We start from the raw sequence: 22,116 nt of genomic DNA, 5'->3' as shown, positions 1-22,116 counted from the left end.
AACAGAAGTCCAACCTCGCAGCAGGGGCGCCTCCCTCCAGTTCATTCTGGCCCAGTTTCTGCCATCAGACCTGGCCTCCTTCTTGGCTTCCCAGACACCAGCCAGGGTCCATCTCCCATCCTTGAGCTTTGGTTTCCCTTTCGCTTGGTTTAGGGTTGAAGCTGTGTTCCCAAGAGGATCCTGAAGGAGCCCTGTGTGCAATTTCTGGCTCTGTGTAGCCCGGATCTGGTGCTCACATACAGGCCTCTCCTCAGTGTTCCCACTTTGGCAGGGCTGGGGACACCAGCAGGGAATCAATCCTGAGGCAGGTCCATGGTGAGGAGAGAGTGCTTGGCCTAACCTTGGTCAGCTGTTCCTGCCGAGCTGTGTAATTAAGTATGGGGTTACCAAAGATCGGCCAGGAACCCATAATCTAAACCCTTCCAAGAAAGCAATCTCCACCCCTAGGGTCTCACGAGCTGGGAGAAAAGGCATGCTGCCTCGTATAGAGGCCCCCCTCAGACCCTGCATACTGCCTACTCTAGCCCAAGGGTCATTTTTTTCTGGGGCAGCCACTGAAATCTGAACTGGGGCTTTGTTGAGCAGCCTCTTGGCTAATCGCAGGTCCCTAGTGGCACACACCGTCCCTGCAGCTGGACACTGTGGCCCTGCGTGCTTGTGCATGGGGCAGGAGAGGGCATGCTCAGTGGATATTAACAGCCGCTGATGGAGACTCAGCACAGGATCTGCCCGCTGCAGAGCACTGTGTCACGCCTAGCCCCGAGGACAGCCCCACATAGACAAAGGGCGCAGACCCAGATATCCACCAACCATGTGACCTGGAAGAGTACAGACCCAGATGTTCACCAGCTGCGTGACCTGGCTGTGTTCTTCCCTGAGCCATGCACAGAACAGACATGACACTCCTACCCCCCTTCCCCCTCCCAGGAGTGAACTTCCCCTCCTGTGAGCATCCTTCGTCTTCCCGGAACTCTGGACCTCACAGCGGGAAGGACAGGACGGGCTTGTATCTTAAAGCCCCTGTTCCTGCCTTCTGACTTAAGGAAAAGCCTCGGCTGTTACTTAGTATAGACAAGAACCTGGTCCTTCCGCAGGCTTCGGTCTCTCTCCTGGGTTTTCCTGTCCTCCAGCTCCTTCCAGGTCTCCTTCTGCAAACATGGATTTCCAAGTTGGATTTTGCATTCCCAGCAATCATGCAAACATCCCAACCTCCTTAGGTGCAGCTCTTCTCTGGCGCTCCCAGAATCCCTAGAGTAGAGACCCCTCGGCGCTCCAGAAGATACTTCCTTTAACAGTAGTTCGTCTCCCTAAGGTCTGTAGGATGGTGCACAGCCAGGCCTCATTGGGCCTCAGCACCACCAGGCTGTGCTAAGAAGACAGAGTCCAGAGGGCACGAAGGCTGCCTCTGAGGCCTGCCAGACCCTCGGAGCATCATGGGTGCGGCGCAGCCCTGGGTGGTACTAGCATTGTGTGTAGGCAGTCTTCTCTCCTGCTTCCCCTGGGAACCTTGTCCTACACTTCTGAACCTCTCATTTTATTACACTTTCCCCTGCCCCGGCCCCACCCGGGCATTCTGCCACTCCCTGCCGAGTGACAGGACAGAGCATGAGAGAGAGACCTCGCTCATTATGCCCAACACGGTGACTGATACAAACCTGCCATACAATTCTAATGACAGATGGACTTGAGATGCCCCCAGTGGAGACCTTGTGTAACAGCTACGCCAGGGAGAGGGAAGGGAGCTGGGGGAGGGTCAGTAGTCAGCTGAGGGGAGAGGGTCAGAGGTCAGTCGGCAGGTAGATGGAGAGGGCCAGCGGCTGGCTCCTTCACAGCTGCTACAGCCAGTTGTAAGGCTAAAGGGCAGATGGACCCACCCTGACTGAGGCCCAAACAGATGTAACCAGGGCTTGCGACAGCTCCCCGTCAGGGTCAGGTCTTCAAGGGATAGGCCCGATGCTGGGTGCTGGGCCCACAGAAGAACCTCCCATCCCCACCCCACCCACACATACACCCCAGTCAGAGCCTCTTGGGAGGAGAAGACTACACTGTTGACAAGCCCTCAGGAAGGCCGGGTGCACACAAGTGGGAGCCAGTGTTCCAGAAAGAAGAGTCAGGTCTTTGACTAACAGCCTCCAGCTTGCAGAAGCAAGGTCTGGCACACTGGCCAATGGGTTGTCCCCAGCTCTCGTGCCAGTCTGTCACAGAACTCTGCCCTGCTGGGCATGAACCCTGGGGTCACTCTCCTTAGCCCAGCTTCAGCGCTTCTCCTCCTGGCCAGGACTGACACGGGATTGGACTTACTCCCCATGCCCTGGGTTACTCCTTAGGAGTAACCTCCCAAGCCCCCACTTGCTTATTCTATCACTGAGCAGGAGCCACCCCCACCATGCTGGACCTGTGCTGATCACTGGATAGAAGTGTTAGCCAGGTATGGTTCCTCCTGAAGCCGTGTGGTGGATGAGGGGACAACCAACCAAATAGTGTCATCTTGATGGCTGGGCTTCAGAAAGCATAGGACTGTGGGCTTCTAAGCCCCAGTGACTTCATTTTTAACTAAAGGGGCCACCCAACAGAAGCCAGTAAGAAAAGCAAGGTGTTAGCCCTGTACCATCTCCACTGGGAAGCAGCTGGCTCCTGGATAGGTCAGCTCATCTCTGTGGCCAAGTCACTGTCTTAGTGGCCTCCGGGCTGCCCATTAGACTGTAGTCTCCCTGAGACCAGGATTGGGTCCTGAGCACATCTGCCCAGCTCAGAGCTACTCAGAAAGGATTATTCAGTGACTCAGTAGTGGACAGTGGATGCCAGGCTCCATGTGCAGAAGGTCTGAAATGTGCCACCCAGAGTGAATTGGTCACAATTACAGACCAGCCTGTAGAGAACTCATACCGCTACCCTGGTGTATTCCAAAGCCATTCCAAAACCACATGGTGAACACCGTCGTCGCCACGAGCAGATCAGGATGTCCATCCATGTGTAAAGGGTTTCCCATGCGTGCACAGCCCGTGCGTACATGGAGCCTGTCCTGACTCCTCAGCTCAAGTTTAAGCCTCACTTGGGTAAGACGGTTCTTCAGGGAACTTGCTGATCAATGGCGGTGCCAACCTGCAGAACCTGCACGAGGGGCTGCTCCCACACAGCCGGCCTTTGGTCCTTGCATCCCTCTGTGAGGGCCCTGCCACCATGGGTACACACCTCCACCTGTCCACTAGGCCACCCTGGGGATCTATCACCAAGGCCCCAGTTCTGGATTAGTCTAGTGACCTCCACAGCCTGATGTGTCATGGCTGGGTGAGCATGCCAGCTCCCTTATGACTGTAGGACCCGGACACATAGGCTGCTTCTCTATGACCATAAAGTCACCAGGGCTGCCCAGAGGTAGCCTTGGTGCTCTGCAGTCTCTCTCTGGAAATTCTCTGAATCATTCTTGAACGCAGGCCTCTCATTATATCTTGCTGAGCCACGGCGAGACAGCCATTCTGACACAAGCAAACACTTTCTCTGAGCCTCGGTACTGTTCCCAAAAGTGTCAGGTTTTTGGACTGCTTTGAGCCCTTTTGAGGGTAACAGAGAAGAGGGCACCTTCTCAGATGAATAGGGCTTTTCCTCTAGAAGGTGGTTCTCTTGCAGAAGGGGTGGGACAGCCAATGGTAGAGCCCAGTAGCTCTCACCTGGAGTCAGGACACAGAGAGATATGGAACTCTCCCATGATCATAAAAGAGCTTGCCTCTGACCCTTGAGAGAAACTCTCTTTCCCTTACACTCCAGTACCATAGTTCTGGTGGACAGATGCAGGCTTTACCAGGTCCAACCTTAGCTCAGGAACTGAGATGGAAACCAGAGAAGGCCAAGGTGAGAAACCCCAAACCCTGGAATATTCTGCTATAGACTCCAACCGTCATCTCTCACCCATCGTAAGGACAGCAGTATCTTCTCTGAGACAGTAGTGAGCAAACATCAGATGTAGGTGGACTTCTAGTCTTGGGGGACAAAGAGGTAAGGCTGTATTTAAGGTCCTCTAAGACAGGAGCTGAGCAGTATACAGGCTGACAGTGCCTTCAGCAGCACCCAGGAGCTTCTAATTGGAAACTTTTAGAGACAGGATGTGCAGTCCCACCCTGCCAGCCTGTGCCCCTCAGGGGACTTCGGTGGGCTCTAAATGTGTTGCTTTGTGTGGTATCCCTCACTTGGAGCAATATGGCTGAGGTAGAGAGGGCAGGAGTGATTCCTGGTGCTACAGGAGGATGGAGGGCCTTTGGAGACCAGGCCCAGCACCAAACCGCTCAGGGAATGTTCTCCCAAAAGCACTTGGCTACTCAGGGTGAAACAGTGGTCTAGAGGAGGGACTCTTTGGCTGTGACGTCACAGGACAGTGACAGCATAGCCACAGTAAAAATAGAGACTGTAGTTGGGAGCTACGAAGAAGCAGTTTGATCAGGTCCCCAGGAAGGTATGGGACAGGCTCCGCCCCAATGGGATGGATAGAAGAGCATTCCTGGGGCAGGGAGCTCCTTTGCTAGGGAGGACTCGGGGAATTGGGAGTTTCATCCAACCATGCGTGTGGCTGCACAGACCACAGGCAGGCCCCTGGAGCAGGTCTGCCAGAGGCAGGCTGAAGAATGCTAGCTAGGATCCTTGCCCAGCCAAGCAGACCCCAACAGCCACTACCACCAGGTCTGCACAGCTGGGCATAGGCTCCCCACTGAGGAAGTGAGGGCCAGGAATGGAGAAGGCAGAGAGGTGAAACATGGCAGGCAGAGGGAGGGTATGGCCTCTAGCGATCATTGTAATGAGGTGCTGTCAGCCAAGAACAGACACAGAAGCCTTCCAGGTCACTGAGGACTTAGCCTGACGCCTGGGCATCAGCCTTTGGCTGGGGCAATGCAAGAAAAGCTGATGGCCTGGCATGGGAGAGACTATCTTGCAGTGGGGCTACAAGGATGGGTGACCACTGTGCCAGAGCCCAGCTCCCTCTCTCAACCTCAGTCTACAGAATACACAGATGGGGTCAGCAGGTCCCCAAGGCCTCGTGGGTTAAATTCCAAGCCCCATCAAAGGGAAAGGAGGACTCACAAACTGTCAGGTCTGGTTCCGGAGGACATAGTCCCTAATGCCTGAACCCCACCTTCACCACCAGAGAGGCTCAGGGCCCACCCAGCCCCAGCCGGCATTCCCTGCCCCTCCCCCACATTTCCCTGCCACTGAGCTATGATTACCCACACCTGGAAGACAGGTGGCCTTTCTGCCCCCTCTCCAGCAGGCTGCCCCACATGAAAGGCTGGCAGGCTCTCTGATGGGGTGGGCGGCAGGATTCCCCCTCTTGTTTAACCCCAAGAAAGGAAACATTCGGTGAGCACCCTCCAGGTCAGCACCTGGGCCTTATGGCTTTTAAGTGGAGAGTGTATTTGATCTTTACCTTGTCCCCCCCTCACCCCGGGCTTGTCTTCCCAGAGAAGCTTCCCAGGTGTGGGGCTGCCTTATATCTCACCCTACTGCCCCAGCAGAAGCCTCTGTGAAAAGATAAGAGGGTACACATGGGCTACAAACCAGTTAGAACTGGCCCATGCTGGCACAGGGGCCCACCTGCCTAAGTGTAAGGAAAGTCAGCCTTCATGGTGCCCAGAGTTCAGGGAAGTGCCTTGGAGAGACAGCCAGGATCATAAAGGAGGAGGAAACAGGCCTTGGACACATAGCCCACTCACTGGAACCTCGCATCCCCAGCTGGAGATGCTAGCCTGAAACTCAGGGAGGTCAGCCCAGTACATGTGCTCTCCGTGGCAACCATGGCTCTTCTGTAGGGTGATGGCTACTGCTGATGCTGGCCTTGAAAGAGAAGGGGCTGTCCCTGGGAACTGCCTAGCCTCCGCAGCAAATGACGCCCACCACTGTGTCCTTGTGTTTGAGTGCACATAGGATATTAAGCTTCCTTCCCTCTCCTGGCACCCCTACCCTGGGGCAGAGTTCAAAGGCAAGATGCCATGAGTCTGATGAACTTAGCAGTGTGGACTGCTGGTACCCAAGAGTCTCCCTTCATCCATTCACTCGGGCTCATGGCCAAAGTCTTTGCAGAGGAGACGAGTGGCATTTAAAGAATTGCAAAAGAACCTTCAGGAAAAGCAGACGTGGCCGGCCGGGCACCCGGTGAAGCAAAGTGGAGGAGAGAAGGCAGCACAGGTTGTGAAGCTGGGCGCCTGGTGCTCTCCTCTCCACATTAAAGGCTGAAGAAAGACACTTCATGCAGGCGCTGTTTTCCTGGAGAAACAACCCTGCCAGGTGCTCACGACGAAAACCAGGTGGCAAATGACCAGAGGTCTGGGAGAGCCGTGGTAGAGCCAGCTCTGCCAGTTCTCTGCAGGCCTGCAGAAGATCACTCTCACCCCACAGCAGCCTCAGTGACCTCCGTTTTGTCCCCAGCCACTCTGGCCCCTTTGAATGTTGCAGAAAAGGGGGGGGGGAGCACTAGACAGGCTTAAAGTAGACAAAAACCAGATGCTTTGGCAAATGGTTCAGCGAGAACAGATGTGTGGCTCAGAGCCTCCCTAGGGTGATGGACGGTGTGCAGCCCATTGGAACCCAGTCCGATGGCCAGGCTGGGAAGCCATTTCACACCAGGCTGGGCTTAAGAGCTCCCATGCCTTCTGGCAGTCACCAGCAGGATTGGGTGTCTGAATGCAAGCAGGGCAAAGATTTAAAACAGCTCTAAGTAGACGCTAGGCTAGTCTCTTGGCGCTGATCCTAAAACAAAGCAAAACAACAATGCCAAAAAAAAAAAAGAAAAATAACAAAAAAAAACAAAAACAAAAACAAAAAACAAAACTGTACCTCCCCACTGTAGGCAATAACCTTTACCCTAGCCCGGCACTAAGTCATTTGCAGGCATTTCCATGTGAATGGTACGAGTCCGCCATTTTACAGATGGATAGCCCGAGGTTCAGGAAGTGTCCTGACAGCCAGGCTACCACAGATAAAACTTGAGCCCAGATTCCTGGGTTTCAGGATGGGGAAAGATGGCAGGCTAATTCCTGGGGAAACTGAGCATCTCTGTCTTTCCCTCTCCCCTCCCCAGAGACGTGTGCGGTGAACAACGGAGGCTGTGACCGGACGTGTAAGGACACTGCCACCGGCGTGAGATGCAGCTGCCCAGTTGGATTCACGCTACAGCCGGATGGAAAGACATGCAAAGGTCAGTACACGGGCTGTGTTAGTGCAGCCTCACCTGGCCCCAGGCAGCCCATCTGGTCCTACAGCTGAGGCCGGATAACCAGGCTGGAGGGCAAGTGAACGAAGGCAGCTGGCATCCACAGGAGCGGCGATGTGTGGTACACGGCGCACTACAGCACACCTGTAGCAACCTGGATTTTGGTCAGGAAATTTCCAACGCCATAGAATTTGTCTGTAGCTTAAAAGCCAACAAGAACCACAACAGAACATTCTGGGCCTGATTCAGCTCTAGGACTGGAGGTGTGGTGTGTGGCCCAGGTGTGTGGCCCAACCCTTGGCCTTTTGTGGTAAGCCCTTCAGAGCTGGTGGGGACAGCTGGTGCATGGCGTGAATCACTGTGTGTCACGAGCACAAATGGGTGAGGGGTTCTCAACCAAAGGCAGAAAGACTTTGGCGTAGAAACTGGGGGATCTGGAGGTGAGGGTGCAGATGCCTGAGGTGGAAGGTAAGACTGCCCTTCCTGCAGCTGTGCAAGAGAGAAGACAGGGTGAAACTTCCCACTGCCTTCTCCATAGCCCATCAATGTCACAGAGAGCCAGCAGCCGTATGGGACCCCAGACTAGAAGAGGGTAGATTCAGGCTTTGCTGCACCCTCTGAGACATAGGCTGACCCTGTACCAGAGGGCTGTACAGAGCTTCATTCCTGTGACCAGGGTGGTCAGGAATGGAGAAATAGAGACCAGCTGCTCACATCTGGAAGCCAACTTATCTAGCCAGAAAGGGCCTGGCCCATACATAGTCTGAGAGGGCTCAGATGAGAGGAGCCATTGCCCTGCCCTGTGCCAGTAGCCCAAACCCTATTCTGATCTGCACTCCATTTTTAGGGAGACTGGTGTGAAGGGGACAGTATATATAGCCTTAGGCCCCAGCCCCCGGTGACTCTTGGGTTTCCCATGGCTCTGCTTCAAGTGGTTGAACTCTTTAACCAGACTGGCCCTGCCCAGCCCTTCGGCCAAACCTCCTCCATGAACACCAGTCATTCCTTGGGGCCCTCATTCCTTCATGACTTCTCATGTAACTGAGATGCTCTGACTCCTGCTGGGTTCAGGGGCTGGGAAGAGGAGTGCATAAAGATGGTCGGCTTCAGTCAGTCTCTGAGGTAAAGATATGCCGGCGCCTTGCCCATGGGTGACGAAGTCCTTACGAGCTGCAGGTGGAAGGTGGGAAACAGTGGCCTTCACCAGAATGGGGGTTGACGGCATTTCCAGCGACTGCTAGCCAGGCCATAGTCAAGGTTAGGCAGGGCAGGAATGGGTCCAGGTTGTCATTTTGGGATGATTCCATAGCACTGCCCGGCCCCTGGGCAGGATCTTAAAGAGCAACGGGGCTTCAGGTGGATTGTTTGGGCCAGGTGACCGCGACAGGGGAGAAAGCAGAGTTGAGATTCTCTGTGGGTGCTACTAACATTGAAGGGGAAGGGACTCGTGTGTAAGTACCTAACGTGGCCACTATAGCATCTCCAAGTCCAAGTCACCAAGCAGCAAACACGGACCTAAGGAATGTTCCTGACAGAGGGCTAAAGAGGTCCCAGTAGGGCTCAGGGACCCAGGCAGCACAAGCCAACAGGGGCTTTCTAGTGCAGCTGAGGACTTGCCCTGGAGTTCTAGCTCACCAGTCAGGTGTACACTCTGATCTTGGCGAAGGTCCAGGGGACAATATCAAAGGGATGACTTCAAAAGTTCAGTGTTTTCCGAGAACCCAGGATTCATCATCAGGCAAGACAGGTGGCTGCGGGGGGTGGTGTGAGGGGTGGTAACAGCTGGGAAACGCAGAGTGGAAAACCCTGGGCCAACGAGGTTCATCAGAGCAGGTGGAGGCAGGGTGGGAAGATGGAGCATCTGCCGAAGCAAGGGGGCCGAGGGCCTGGGGAGTTTACTTCACCTAGCTCTGCTCTAGGCCACCCAGCCCTGGGTTCCCTGTTTGGTACAGTGGTGCTTACTATCAGATGAGAATCTTGCTAACTGATCCTTCCCCAAGGAGGAGGCTCCTGAGTAGGAGCCTAGATTGCTTCTGATACGAGAGCCCCTCCTCCCACCATCTCCCAGAACAGCCTGGGAGAGCCCCCACCCACTGCCTGTTCCCTCTCCTCCTCCCCCATGCCCTGGGCCAAACAGGCCACCTGCCAGGGCTTTCATCAAAGTGGGAAAGACTGTGTCCTCACCAGCAGGTCCTCACCCGAAGGCCAGCACAGCCTGCCTCTGTACCTACCTGAAAACCCACCTACGGGGCCAGGCTGTGTCCAGAGGGACAGCAGAAGGGAAGAGAGGTTGACCTGTGTGTTCTTGTGGCTCACCCCGCTAGGGTACCTTATCTACATGAACCTGGGTCCAAGACCTCTGTGCCCTCAGCGCCCCCTACTGCCTGGGATCCTTTCCTTGGTGTTGACACCTTCTTTCAACTCTTGATGAACATTCTGAGGACGTCCTTGGCCCTGAAAGCCTGCCTCAGGGTCTCTGTGTCCTTGAGAACAGGGTCCATGACAAGAGAGTGGCCTCTCTAGGACTGGGTGGACAGAGTCCTGCAAAAAGAAGTGGACAGCTGCAGAGGGAAGAGCTTGGGGAATCTGCCCCCCCACCCCAGGGTGGGGTCTTATCCTGGGAAAACAGAGGTCTCAGCACACTTGACAGATATACTGTGGAAGGTGGTACAGGTTGCCCATGAGGGAAAGAGGGGCACAGGGTAAAGGGAAGCGATGAGAGAAGTAGAAATGGAGGCTGAGGTTCATGTAAGGCCGCCGCCGCCACCACCACCGCCACCACCACCACCGCCACCACCACCACCACCACCAAAAACAACAACAACAACAACAACAGATCCTCTGCTAGAGAGAAGGGCAGTTTTCTCTCAACCTTCATGTAAGCCAGCTGTGCCAGCTTGAGCTTCACTGATAGGCTCAGGAACAGAAGGATGATAGAGGCTCCAAAGGCCTGTGGGAGGGGGCAAGAGTCCAACCATGGGCTCAGGTGAACAGGACATGAACAGAGGGGTTCACAGAGGTGGACAGACATCCTTGAAGTGTTAACCAGGAGCTCACGCTCTGAAGGAGAAAGCTCCCGTCAGTGGAAAAATGTGAGCTGAGGCCAGCTCCCAGGCTTGCTCCTGAGGGCTGTGGTGTGAGAGGCATGGAAGTGGCGTGGGGTGTGGTCAGTGATGTGTGGAGTACAGTCGCTATTCACTGCCTGCTAAAAATAGCAACTCAGGCAAAGAGAGGGAGTGGGATGGGCCCAGCCCTCACTCACTGGGAAGCCTCACCCCCTCACTTCCTCCTCCACAGCCTCTCCTCAACAGGCAGGCAGCAGTGACACCTGCTTCCTGACTGTACTGATATTCCCAGCCCCAGCACCTTGGAGATGTGACTTTTTATCATCCTCATTTTTGAGGATGTTTGTTTGTCTGTCTTGTGTTACGGGGACCCTTTTTATCCTTGTCCAGAATTGAAGGTGGGAGCATAGTTTGCCCATGTCCTGTGGCAGCCATTGCTGTAGCCTCACTCCTTCCAGAATGCCTCCCCAAATGTTTGGGTAAAGGGTCATGGGGGGTGGGGAGGGGGTCACTGTCCCTCTTGATTCCCCTAAAACAAGGTACAGGCTTACCAATCACGGGAAGTCACCTTGGAGAGCCAGGGTTTAGCTATTCATACAGATTCTTTCTATCTGTGCTGAACTGGGGACCTGAGGCTAGCCCTAGGCAGTGAGCAGCAGGCCAAGAAGGCAGGATGGCACTCCCTCTTCCCCAGGCTATCTCCTCCATGGTATCTGAGCCTACTCTCCTCTCCAATCTCTCCAGACATCAACGAGTGCTTGATGAACAACGGAGGCTGCGACCACTTCTGCCGAAACACTGTGGGCAGCTTTGAATGCGGCTGCCAAAAGGGCCACAAGCTACTGACGGACGAGCGGACATGCCAAGGTGAGCATGCACCCAGCAGACCTCAGAAACCACTCGTAGTCACTGGTCACGGTCAAGGTCCCTTTCTTCCAGGTTCTTTCAGACTCCTGGAGAGGAAAGCACTCAAAGTAGGTAGCTCAAGATGCAGAATTCTCCAGAACATGGTGTCTGCTCTTGTTGATCTGCCCTTCGTGACTTAGAGCCACACAATCCAACCCCTGTCTCCTGTCCCCTTTATAGATGAGAAAAGATCTGAATATGGTGCTTGCTTGCCCCAATTCCAGCTGGAGCATAATTGCAAGACTGAGTCTAGCCTGGGCTACAAAGTGAGACCTAATCTAAAATGCGTGTATATGGGAAAATAAGGCCCACTGGCTCTCCCTTCCTATCCATGCCTTCCCTGTGCAGGCAGCCCAGCTCTGAAGGCTCAACACTGCCGTCTGGTGGAAGACGTGGCACATCACAGCCACTTCCCTACAGTGGCTTGGATAACTCAAGCCCAGGGGCCCCCAGGATGCAGGGATCCCAAGGGAAGGGTGATCCGGGAGATTACTGAGAAAACCACTGGTGACATGCTGGACAAGTCTTTTCCCAAGAGAAGCAGGAGTTGGCCCATTAGGAGTGGGCGTTTGGGGTACACAAGACCTCAGTGGGGCTGAACAGGCCCATTGGAAAGGAGGCAGGTGCCCCAGAGGACCAACCTCAGGAGAAAACATGAAAAGCATTAGGGTCTCGGTTCTAACCCCAACTATTCTAACAGGTCTGACTGTTTTGTTCCCATGAGGCCCCCATAGTTGCAGAGTAGGCAACCCTTTAGTTACTAGACTGGCAGCCTCTTCCTGTGGGAGTGTCTGAGCAGTGAGGCCCCCAAGTCCCAGGTCCTGGTAAGAGGAGGCCATCAAGGCGTACCAATGTGACCTCTGACTCACTGGGTCAGGGCTCCAACCACAGCCTCTCCTAAGCCAAGCCTCGTTCTCTTGGATGAGCATCCTGGTCCATCTCCTCTGGATGCAGGCTGGTCAGGATCCCAGCAGCTGGCCAACCCTGAGAGTTCCTCCACACTCTAACTTTCTCTCACTGTTAGTTTACCTGTGGAGGGCCAAGAGCAGTTCTCAACTCGTGAGAGTCGAAGGACTCTTTTACAAGGATCGTATATCAGATATCCCGCACATCTGATATTTACATTATAGTTCATATCATGGCAAAATTACACTTATGAAGTAGCAATGAAATAATTTTATGGTGGGGGAGGGGGTCACACAACCTGAGGGGCTGTACTAGAGAATCACAGCATCAGGAAGGTTGAGAGCCACTGGCCAAAGATCTTTTGACTCTGAATCCTCAACTACCCCTGAGGGAGCAGGCAAGGTAGTAGGCACACCAAGGCTTTGCACCAGGGCCTTGCTAGCATCCTCCCAACCCAGCCCCATTGTGTCTCCACCTTTTTCCAGTTCATCTATCTGAAGACTCCTCAGGTCCTAGCTCCTTAGGGACCCTAGTACTATGCCACTGCCTTCTGTCCTCCATACGGTCCCCTGGCCTCCCTCCCTGCCTTAGCCTCCTCCATTCCAAGCAAGATCCATCCACAACCCAGGAGGTCCTCCCAGACCCCAGGGAGAGCTCACACCCTCATGTGAGCACCCACAGCACAGCATCTTTCTTGCATTAGTGTCTTATGAGCATACACACACATACACACACACACACACACACATAATATATATATATGTGTGTATATATATGTATATATATATGTGTGTGTATATATGTATATATATGTGTATATATGTGTATATATATAATCTCTACCATTAGAGCCAATGTATTCAAAGAACAAACTCTTAATTGCTGTGTCCATGGAGGGTCAGGTTGGTGCCTATTTCGCAAGCTTCTCAGGAGAAATGGACCCCATGCTCACAGGAAACAAGTCTATCCTAGGCATAAACTCTGAGGGAAATAGCTATTATATGTGAGTCACTGTTCTATTACTAGGAAGAGGCACCATGACCAAGGTAACTCTCGTAAGAGAAAGCATTTAATTGGGAGTTTGCTCGTATTTGCAGAGGCTCAGTTCCTCATCAAGGTGGGGAACATGGTGCTGGAGCAGTAACTGAGAGCCACATCCCGATCCATAGACAGACAGACGGGCCCTAGTGTAGGTTTTTGAAACCTCAGCTCATCCCAGAGAAACACTTCCTCTACCAAGTCCACACCTCCTACTCCTTATAATTGTCTCCAACACTTCTGTTCCCTAATGACTAAGAATTCAAGTATATGAGCCTATGGGGGCCATTCTTATTCAAACCACCACATTCTACTCCCTGGCCCCCAAAGGCTTGTAGCCATATCATAACTAAAAATACACCAGGCAGTGGTGACTCACTCCTTTAATCCCAGCACTCAGGAAGAGGCAGAGGCAGGAGGATCTCTGTGAGTTTGAGTCCAGCTTGGTCGACAGAGTGAGTTCCAGGAAAGCCAGGGCTACATAGTGAAACTCTGTCTCAAAGGGAAAAAAATGAACAATAACAACAAACAAAAGAAAGAGAAAGAAAAAAGACAAAGAAAAATGCATTTAGTCCAACTTCAAAAGTCCCCACAGTCTTTCACAGACTCAAGACTGCTTAAAAACTCAGTCTCCTCTGAGACTCAAGGCAAACTCTTTTTTTTTTTCTTTTTTTTTTTTTTTCCGGAGCTGGGGACCGAACCCAGGGCCTTGCGCTTGCTAGGCAAGCGCTCTACCACTGAGCTAAATCCCCAACCCCCCAAGGCAAACTCTTAAGTGTAACCTATAAAGTCAAAGCAAAGAAGCAGGTCACATACTCCCACATACAGTGGCGCAGAATAGGCTTGACCATTCCAAAAGAAGCCAAAGGGAGCCTAGTGAGAAGATAACTGGGCCAAAGCGAAAACAAAAGCCAGCAGGCAGTTGCCAAACTCTGCAGCTCCATGTCTGATGTCAGGTCTCTAACTTCCTTTGGCTTTGTTGACTGATACACATGTCTCTGTGTGTGTCTCTGTGTGTGTCTCTCTCTCCCTGGCTGGTTCGTCTCCCTGTTAGCGCCTCTCCTTGGCAGGTATCCCATGCTCTTGCATCTCCAACATTTTTGGCTCTCCATTGACATCCAGGTCACCTCTTCACAGCAGCCTCTCTGAGCCTCCAAGCAGGGACACCCCTAACACACTCCTGGCCTCAGCAGCTTTCCTCAGAGTCCCCCGCACCACCCTCCCCATGCAGGGGGAGGAATTCTACAATCCCTTTCTTGTATTCTCCACTCTAAAGCCAGAACCGTGGCCAACGCTGCCAAGTTCTGCTTGTTGGGGCTGGAACTTGGCCCCCTGTTCAATGGCATTCATATCAACTCTCAGTGTTGATGGTTCCCTGCCCGGTTCAGGTCTTCCTTTCTACAACTTGGAAACCTAACTAGGAAGGGTCTTGCCCTGGGATCACCACTCCCTTCCTTCCATTTAGCATCTGCTTCCCTTTAAACTTTGTATCCCCTGGAGCTCAAGACTTGGCTCCAATATCACTTTCTCTGGTGTCCTTTGCTCCTCATACTGTGCACGTGCATTTCTCTTTGTCCGGCTTGTTTCTTTCCATTACAGATCTGCATAAGAGCGACCACTAGCAACCACATCCATCACACAGTCCATACTGGGTTGTCTTGAAATCCCCTCTGCCAACACCATTCATCCAAAACTCTGCAGTTTAGCGGCAGGCAGGTTTCTAGGACAAGGGCAAAAAGCAGCCACAATTCTTTGCCAAAGTATCCCAAGAGTGTTCTCTTAAGCCACTGACTAATTATTCTCATCCTCTGAAGCTTATTGAGCTCGGCCCCCACAGTTCAAATCACCCTCAGCACTGTCTCCCATGGTCCTACCAGGATGGCCCATTAAGTCCCACTTAAAGCATTCAACTGTTTATCTAGTTCAGAGTCTCAAAAAATATTCCATATTCCTCCAACAAACAGCACGGTCAGGCCTGTCACGGCAATACCCCAGTCCCTGGTACCAATTTCTGTATTACGAGATGGCTGGTGATCAGGTAACTCGTGACTCTCCCTTTTAACTTTGGTTGCCCCAGGAAATTCATAGTCAGATGCCATGTGCTGTCAGAGCTGCATTTTAAAACCCTGTAGGTGATGTATTCCCTGCCACCCCTTCTATTCATGCCACTTTCCTAAAATCTGCAGAAACGTCTTCAGGTGGCCAGAACACACTTTGGTCAACGTCACGAGTTCATATTCAATTTCAGCTTCCTCTTGAGGGTTTCCTGGGCAAGTCCCAGTCATTTCCCGCCCTGACATGTGTACGAAGTTCCTTTCTGGTCAAGGTATGGCACCTCAGGCCCATGATCCCAGTCCTCAGGAGGCAGAGGCAAGAGTTAAAGCCAGCCTGAGCTACATGAGACCCAGCCTCAGAAGTAAAATGGAAACAGGATGGGAGGATGGCTCAGTAGGAAGCGCTTGCTGAGAGAATGCGAGGATTTCGCATTCCCAGCAGCCATGTTAAAACCGAGCATGGCAGGCAGCTCATGCCGTAAACCCAGCATGGAGACCAGGGGAGTCAAGAGGACCCCTGGGATGGGCTAGCCAGTCAGTGTAGCTAACAGGGAGCCTCCCATTCAGCAAGAGAGCCTGTATCGAAAATAAAAATAAGACTGGAGTGCTGGCTCAGTAGCTACAAGCATGAAGTGCTCTTGTGGAAGTTTAGTTCCCAGCACCACATCAGGAGGCCTATAACTCCAGCTCCTGGGGCTCTGACGCCCTCTTCTGTCTCCTTTGGGTACTCGTATACACACAATTAAAAACATAAAAAATTTAAAACCGGTAATTAAGGTGGAATATAAATGAGGAAGATACCTCATGTTGACCTCTGACCTGTACGTGTATGCCCAGGTAAACATGGGCATACATGGGTACATACACAGAGGTGCGTGCTCACATACATGTGTATACACACACACACACACACACACACACACACACACACACACACTAAAGCAAAAGTAAACATCTTTCCTAACCACAGGGGAATGAGTTATTAACAGAGGCCCATAATAATCTCTACGCCTGATATTTGCCCCACCCACTTCCATAACAGACACGAGAGGATTCTACCCCAGCAACAAGGCTAATAGAGACAGTGTGGGAAAGTAAGTAACAAGAAACTTAATAGACCCAGGGACCATCCAGGCGGTCACCTCACGCTGACACCCCGCCCTGTCTCCCTGTGACCACAGACATTGACGAGTGTTCCTTTGAGCGGACCTGTGACCACATCTGCATCAACTCCCCCGGCAGCTTCCAGTGCCTGTGTCACCGAGGCTACATACTCTACGGGACAACCCACTGCGGAGGTCTGCAGCCCGTCTGCCAGGGCCACCTCCCCCTCGAGGCACGCGCCTGGCAATGGCCATCCATCAACAGTGCTCCCCACACCCCAATCCTGACCTTGACTCTGGTGGGCCTGGGAGGGACCTTGCAAGGCTGGGATTCTGACAAACAGGCACGAGGTAGACAACGGGGGCTGGGGGCAGGCAGGGCATGGGAAGCACCATGAGGGTGCCTTAGACAGCTTGGAAGCATAAGCCCAGAACCTCATTTCCTGGGGTGCCCAGTCCAGAAGTGGGTGGCCAATGCACAGAAAATTCCAAAATGTGCATTCTGGAGACAGGAAGGATGGTGAGACAGTAAGAATCCTAAAGGAGGAATGTTTGGGGGCCAGCACTTACAGACGCACAGAGGCAAGGATGTAGCAGGGCATCAGGAGCATCAGGAAACAGGGTAATATCCCCCAGGGAGATACGCGCCCAGGATATACAGAGCGGTAGGAGCCTGGAGAAAGCTCTAGGGCTTCTTTACAGTGCTTCACACCGAAGCAGGAAGCCAAGATAGTCATATGTGTGTGACAACGGACTCTGGCTTTTGGAGGAAGGGAGCATGAGATCCAGGCAGCCCACGGGGGAGATGTCTCAGGGCCTGAGACCTTAACCTCTGGGGTAAGGGGTGGGGGTGGGAGGGCAGAGCTGGAGAGAAGATTCAGGAGCCTGGGAGGGAGGAGTTCTTACTTAGAGCCCTGGATCCCATGGCCAACACCACAGTGAACAGGAGCTTGAGCTGAGCCAAAGGACATTAGGCCAGATGTGGCTGGTGAAGATGGGCGGGGTGGGGTGCGGGTCATCGTGACCTCTCTTCTTTCTCTGTGGCCTGAGAACTAGAGAGGGCCAGGCAATACTGGAGCCACTAGATACTGGTGCCACTATCAAGGGACTCTCAAATACCCCTTCCCTGACTGATGGGATGGGACATTTGTGTGCTGGCAGCCCAGGTGGCCTGGAGCAGGAAGAGCTAGCTGGCCCTTGCTCAAAGGGGGCTTTTGGTCAGAGGAGGAAGAGTCTCAGGTGACTTCTTCCAGGCCTGATACCTATTATCCAGTGGGTAAACTAAGGCTGGCAAGGAGCCGCTGCTTTCCCTGAGGGGATGAGACATCCATGGTGCCAGGACCTCTGCCAGTCTGGACTGGGATCATGAGCTTCCTGGTCTCTGGTCCTGGGTGTGGCCTGTCCGGTGGTTCCCACCCATTCCTGCCCTCACTCTCCTGCCTGTGTTTCCAGACGTGGATGAGTGCAGCATGAACAACGGCAGCTGTGATCAGGGCTGCGTCAACACCAAGGGCAGCTACGAGTGTGTGTGCCCACCAGGGAGGAGGCTGCACTGGAATCGGAAGGACTGTGTGGGTGAGTGGGGAGGGGCCACCTGCAGGCCCTGCCCTCTCTGTGGGGGAGGGCATGCCGGAGATCTTGACTGCATGAGTTCAAACAATTCAGCAGGACTTGGTCTCAAAACAGAAGAAGAGGGCTGGCGCTACTTCAGTCGTAGAGAACCTGCCTAACACACATGGGGTACTAGGTTCAGACCCTGTCTTAGTGAAGGTTTTACTGCTGTGAACAGACACCATGACCAAGACAACTCTTACAAGGGACAAGATTTAACTGGGGCTGGCTTACAGGTTCAGAGGTTCAGTTCATCAAGGTTGGAGCATGGCAGCATCCAGGCAGACATGGTGTAGGAAGAGCAGAGAGTTAGTTCCACATCTTGTTCCAAAGGGAAATAGAAGACTGGCTTCTAGGGAGCTCGGATGAGGGTCTTAAAGCCCATGCTCACAGTGACACACCTACTCCAACAAGGCCACACCCACACTAACAGGGCCACACCCTCCTAACAAGGCCACACCTACTCCAACAAGGCCACACCTCCTAATAGTGCCACTCCCTGGCCAAGCATATACAAACCATCACAGTCCCTATCAATGAAAAAAAAAAAAAAAAAAAAAACTCTTCTGGGAGCCCTCCAGAGAGGCCTCATTCCCTTGAGAATAAAACACCACCCTTTTTATTCTGTAATTTTGACCTAGGGCCTCATTTGTAACCCTGGCTAGCCTGGAACTCACCATATAGACCAGGTTGGGTTCAAACTCACAGAATCCTCCTGCCTCTGCCTTCTGGGATTATAGGCATGCCCCACCATCCCCAGCCAGGGTCCAGCTGTTAGAATGGCCATCATCCTCCCTGCATTTGCTCCATGTCAACCACCGTGCCCCCACCCCACCCCCAAGTCAAGGATACCTGAAGCATCAGGACCCATCCAATCTTCAATGGGGTGCAACCCCTGAATGAGGCACCACTGGTTGGGGTCTCTGTCTTAGCCACCGTTCTATCGCTGTGAAGAGACACCATGGCCAAGGGAGCTCTTACAAGAGAGAGCATTTAATTGGGGACACGCTTCCAGCTTCAGAGCTTTAGTCCATAATCATCACGGTAAACACAGCAGCGTGCAGGAGGTGCTGGAGCAGTAGCCAAGAGCTATCACCTGAGCCACAGGCAGAGAGCTTAGGCCTAGCATGGGCTTTTGAAATCTCAAAGCCCACCCCCAACGACACACTCCTTCCAAAAGGCCACACCTGCACCAATAAGGCCACACCTCCTAACCCTTATAATCCCTTCGACTAGTTCCACTCCTTGACGACTAGGCATTCAAACATATGAGCCTCTAGGTGACATTCTTATTCAAACCACCACAAGGTCTGACTGCCATGGGTAGCCTGTCACAGAGGGAGGGCTGCTGTCATGTTGGTGAATGACATGTCACACCACTTCCTCCTTTAAGTCACCGGAGGCACTGAATGTTCTGGGCACTGGGCATGGTCTAACTGAGACAGACAAATATATATATATATATATATATATATATATATATATATATATACACACACACACACACACACACACACACACACACACACACACACACACACACACTGAGGACATCAGTAGAAGGTGCTGGAAGGCTTTCTGTGTCTGAGCTAGCAGGGCCAAGGTCTCAGTAGTCTACCACAGGCATCCAAACTGCCTTCCCTCAGCCTTGGTGCGGCTTGCTTCCCTCACTCAGCTGTGAATCCAGGTTCATCATGATGCAGTTGCTGGATCCACAGATGACCAAGGAAGGTTCCAGGTTGTTCTACAATCAGGGGTATGGTGACAAGACAGCCTGCTGAGGCCCTCCCTACCGCCCCTCCATGGTTGCACGGGCTGCAGTTTTCACTGTCACCCAGAAAGAGGGGCTCTTCCCATCCGTTTGTTTTTCAGTTCGAAGACTGGAACCCAGGGCCTCCTGCATGCTAGCTCTACCAACGAGCCACACCCAGGTAGCTGAGGCTGGCCTTGAATTCTAGAAGCCCCTGTCTCCACCGCTCAAATGCTAGTGTTACATAAGCCTATTCTAGAGCAAACTTTTGGGGAGCACTCTGGATTGCCTGGCCCCCATGGATGGCCCAACCAATCCCGTGATCTAATCACCCCTTATTACCACACCCCTCAAAAGGACCCCGTGACTCCATTTCCCGGAAGGAGAGCGCAGGTCACTGAGAATGTTGCAGTGGAAGGTCCTGAAGTTGGAAAGATCTCTGAGCTCCCACAGAGCAGTCAGCCTGGTCCTTGCAATATCAACTAGCCAGCTTCTCCTGTGAGATGTGACCCTTCTCAGTGGTGCCAGGCTGGAGAAGAGGGGGTGACAGTCACACACTGGTGCCTGGCAGGGATCCCCAAGGCTACTTCTCACAATGCTGGAGCCTTTCCCTCTTTCTCTGTTCACAAAGAGCACGGCACATGGTTTTCAAATTAGCACTAAATGGAGATCTGATCCCAGAGTTCAGAGAGCAGCTATCCCAGCCAAGGTGAGGTACAACTAGGTCGTTATGCTGGGTAGGTTAAGTCAGAAAGGTTGAACCTTAAATCCCAACAGTGGGAACCATCATGAGAAGACAAAGACAGCTGGGTGTGGTGACCACACACTTGTCATCTCAAAGCTTGGGAGGCCCTGGCAGAAGGACCAGAAGTTCAAGATTCTCCTTAGCTCCATGGCAACTCGGGCCAAACTGGGCTACCTATGTGAGCCCCTGTCGTTTAAAAAAGACTGAAGTGTGAGCATGTCTCAAGGAGCATGCCCATGGAGCTCCGCAGTAGCCGACCTCTTGAGTAGGTTTCCTCCTATGGTCTTTGGCTAAGCTGTCTGTGTGACCTCAGCCATCAGCTCTGAATCCTGGGTAGTCAGTTTCAGTGCACTGGGACGGTCTCTGAAGAGCCTCAGCTAAGGACACTCCATGGTGACTTTACATTCTGGAAAATTCATTCCTGGTCTTCCAGGGCAGCAAGGATAATAGAGACAGTGGCGTTTCTAAGCATTCCATGACGAACTCCTCCAATAAAATGAGTCTATTACTTGCCGAGAGTGCCCCAGATGTGAAGGCAGGAAATCTTTTTCCAGCTCCTGAGAGTGCAAGGATCCTTCTCAGCAGGACTCCTTCAGCTCATCTAAAAACAACTCTGACTGTTTCTACCTACCAAGGGCCCCCGAGGGTAGCCTAAAGCATATTTCCAGCCTGTCTTTATATCTGTCTGGGGCTAAGCTGGTTCCAGCACAGTAATGAATTGCTGGGACACAGGAAAACCTTCCCTGGCTGTTTTGGTGCCACAGGGTGGGGTGTCAAGAAGGTGTTAGCAGCCATGTATGTATGGGGGCCCCCTGGGGCAGATAGCATCCTCCTGACCCTTAGGATCAGACTGCCACCAGGTAGAGTGTCTATGATGGTGCATAGGATTTGGCTGTCTGTGCCAGCTGAAGCCCTGACCTTAGTTCTCAGGTCAAAGCAGCCCGTTGAGGGTGGTGATCTGGGAAACCACTTCCAGCGACTTCTGGCTCCTGAATGGTGGACGTCTGGGTTCAGCTGAGCACCATAAAGTGCTTAGTTTTTCTTAGCACTCCCGAGTTGTTCTAAAAGCTCCACTGTGGCTTTCTGTAAACATTTACCCTGTCATCTGTAGCCACAGACAACTGGCTCACCAGCTGAGTAATTCCTGCGTGTTCAGACTAACGGCACCTCTCGTGAGTTCATTTTTTTCTTTCCTGTTAACAGCTGTCTTGGGAGGTAACTCACATGATGTGCACAGAATTCACTGTGCAATTCAGAAATAGAACAGTGGGGTCTTGGTGCATTCAATGGGTGGCATGAACCACCACATGACTACGTAGATGCTCACCCATGGAGAAGCCCAAGCAGGGCATCAGACGCCTTCCTCTACCACTCAAGCAAAATTGCCAGTTGGCTTCCCCAGTACTGGGGCTACAATCCCATGCATCACACCCAGCTTCTTTTAAGTGCGTTCTTGGGATCAAACTCACATTCTGGTGGTTTGAATATGCTTGGCCCAGGGAGTGGTGCAATTAGGAGGTGTGGTCTTGTTGGGGTAGGTATGGCCTTGTTAGAGGAAGTGTGTCACTGTGGGGTGGGCTCTGAGACCCTCCTCCTAGCTGCTCCAGGTACAGTCCTTTCTTGGCTGCAGTTGGATCAAGACCTAGGACTCTCAACTCCTTCTCCAGCACCATGTCTGCCTACAGTGCTGCCATGTTTCCTCTCTTGATGATAATGGACTCTGAACCTGTAAGCCAGCCCTAA

At 52.7% G+C, this 22,116-nt stretch overlaps 1 protein-coding gene across 3 annotated transcripts in view; it reads left to right on the top strand.

Annotated features, from left to right (window-relative positions):
* The window catches only part of Scube1 (signal peptide, CUB domain and EGF like domain containing 1), a 121,992-nt gene that overhangs the window by 79,034 nt on the left and 20,842 nt on the right, over positions 1 to 22,116 (top strand). For all 3 annotated transcript variants that reach the window (XR_015624121.1, XM_087557475.1, NM_001134884.1), the window contains 4 exon segments: positions 7,064 to 7,180; positions 11,005 to 11,127; positions 16,346 to 16,462; positions 17,720 to 17,842. Coding sequence is in view for 2 of the 3 variants with exons in the window: in XM_087557475.1 (XP_087413601.1) it covers positions 7,064 to 7,180; positions 11,005 to 11,127; positions 16,346 to 16,462; positions 17,720 to 17,842 (480 nt within the window). In the remaining variant the exon portion in view is untranslated.

Source organism: Rattus norvegicus, chromosome 7 (assembly GCF_021556685.1).
Source record: "Rattus norvegicus strain SHRSP/BbbUtx chromosome 7, alternate assembly SHRSP_T2T, whole genome shotgun sequence".
NCBI lineage: Eukaryota > Metazoa > Chordata > Mammalia > Rodentia > Muridae > Rattus > Rattus norvegicus.
Note: the sequence above shows the minus strand (reverse complement) of the source record. Positions and strands in the feature narration are given on the sequence as shown.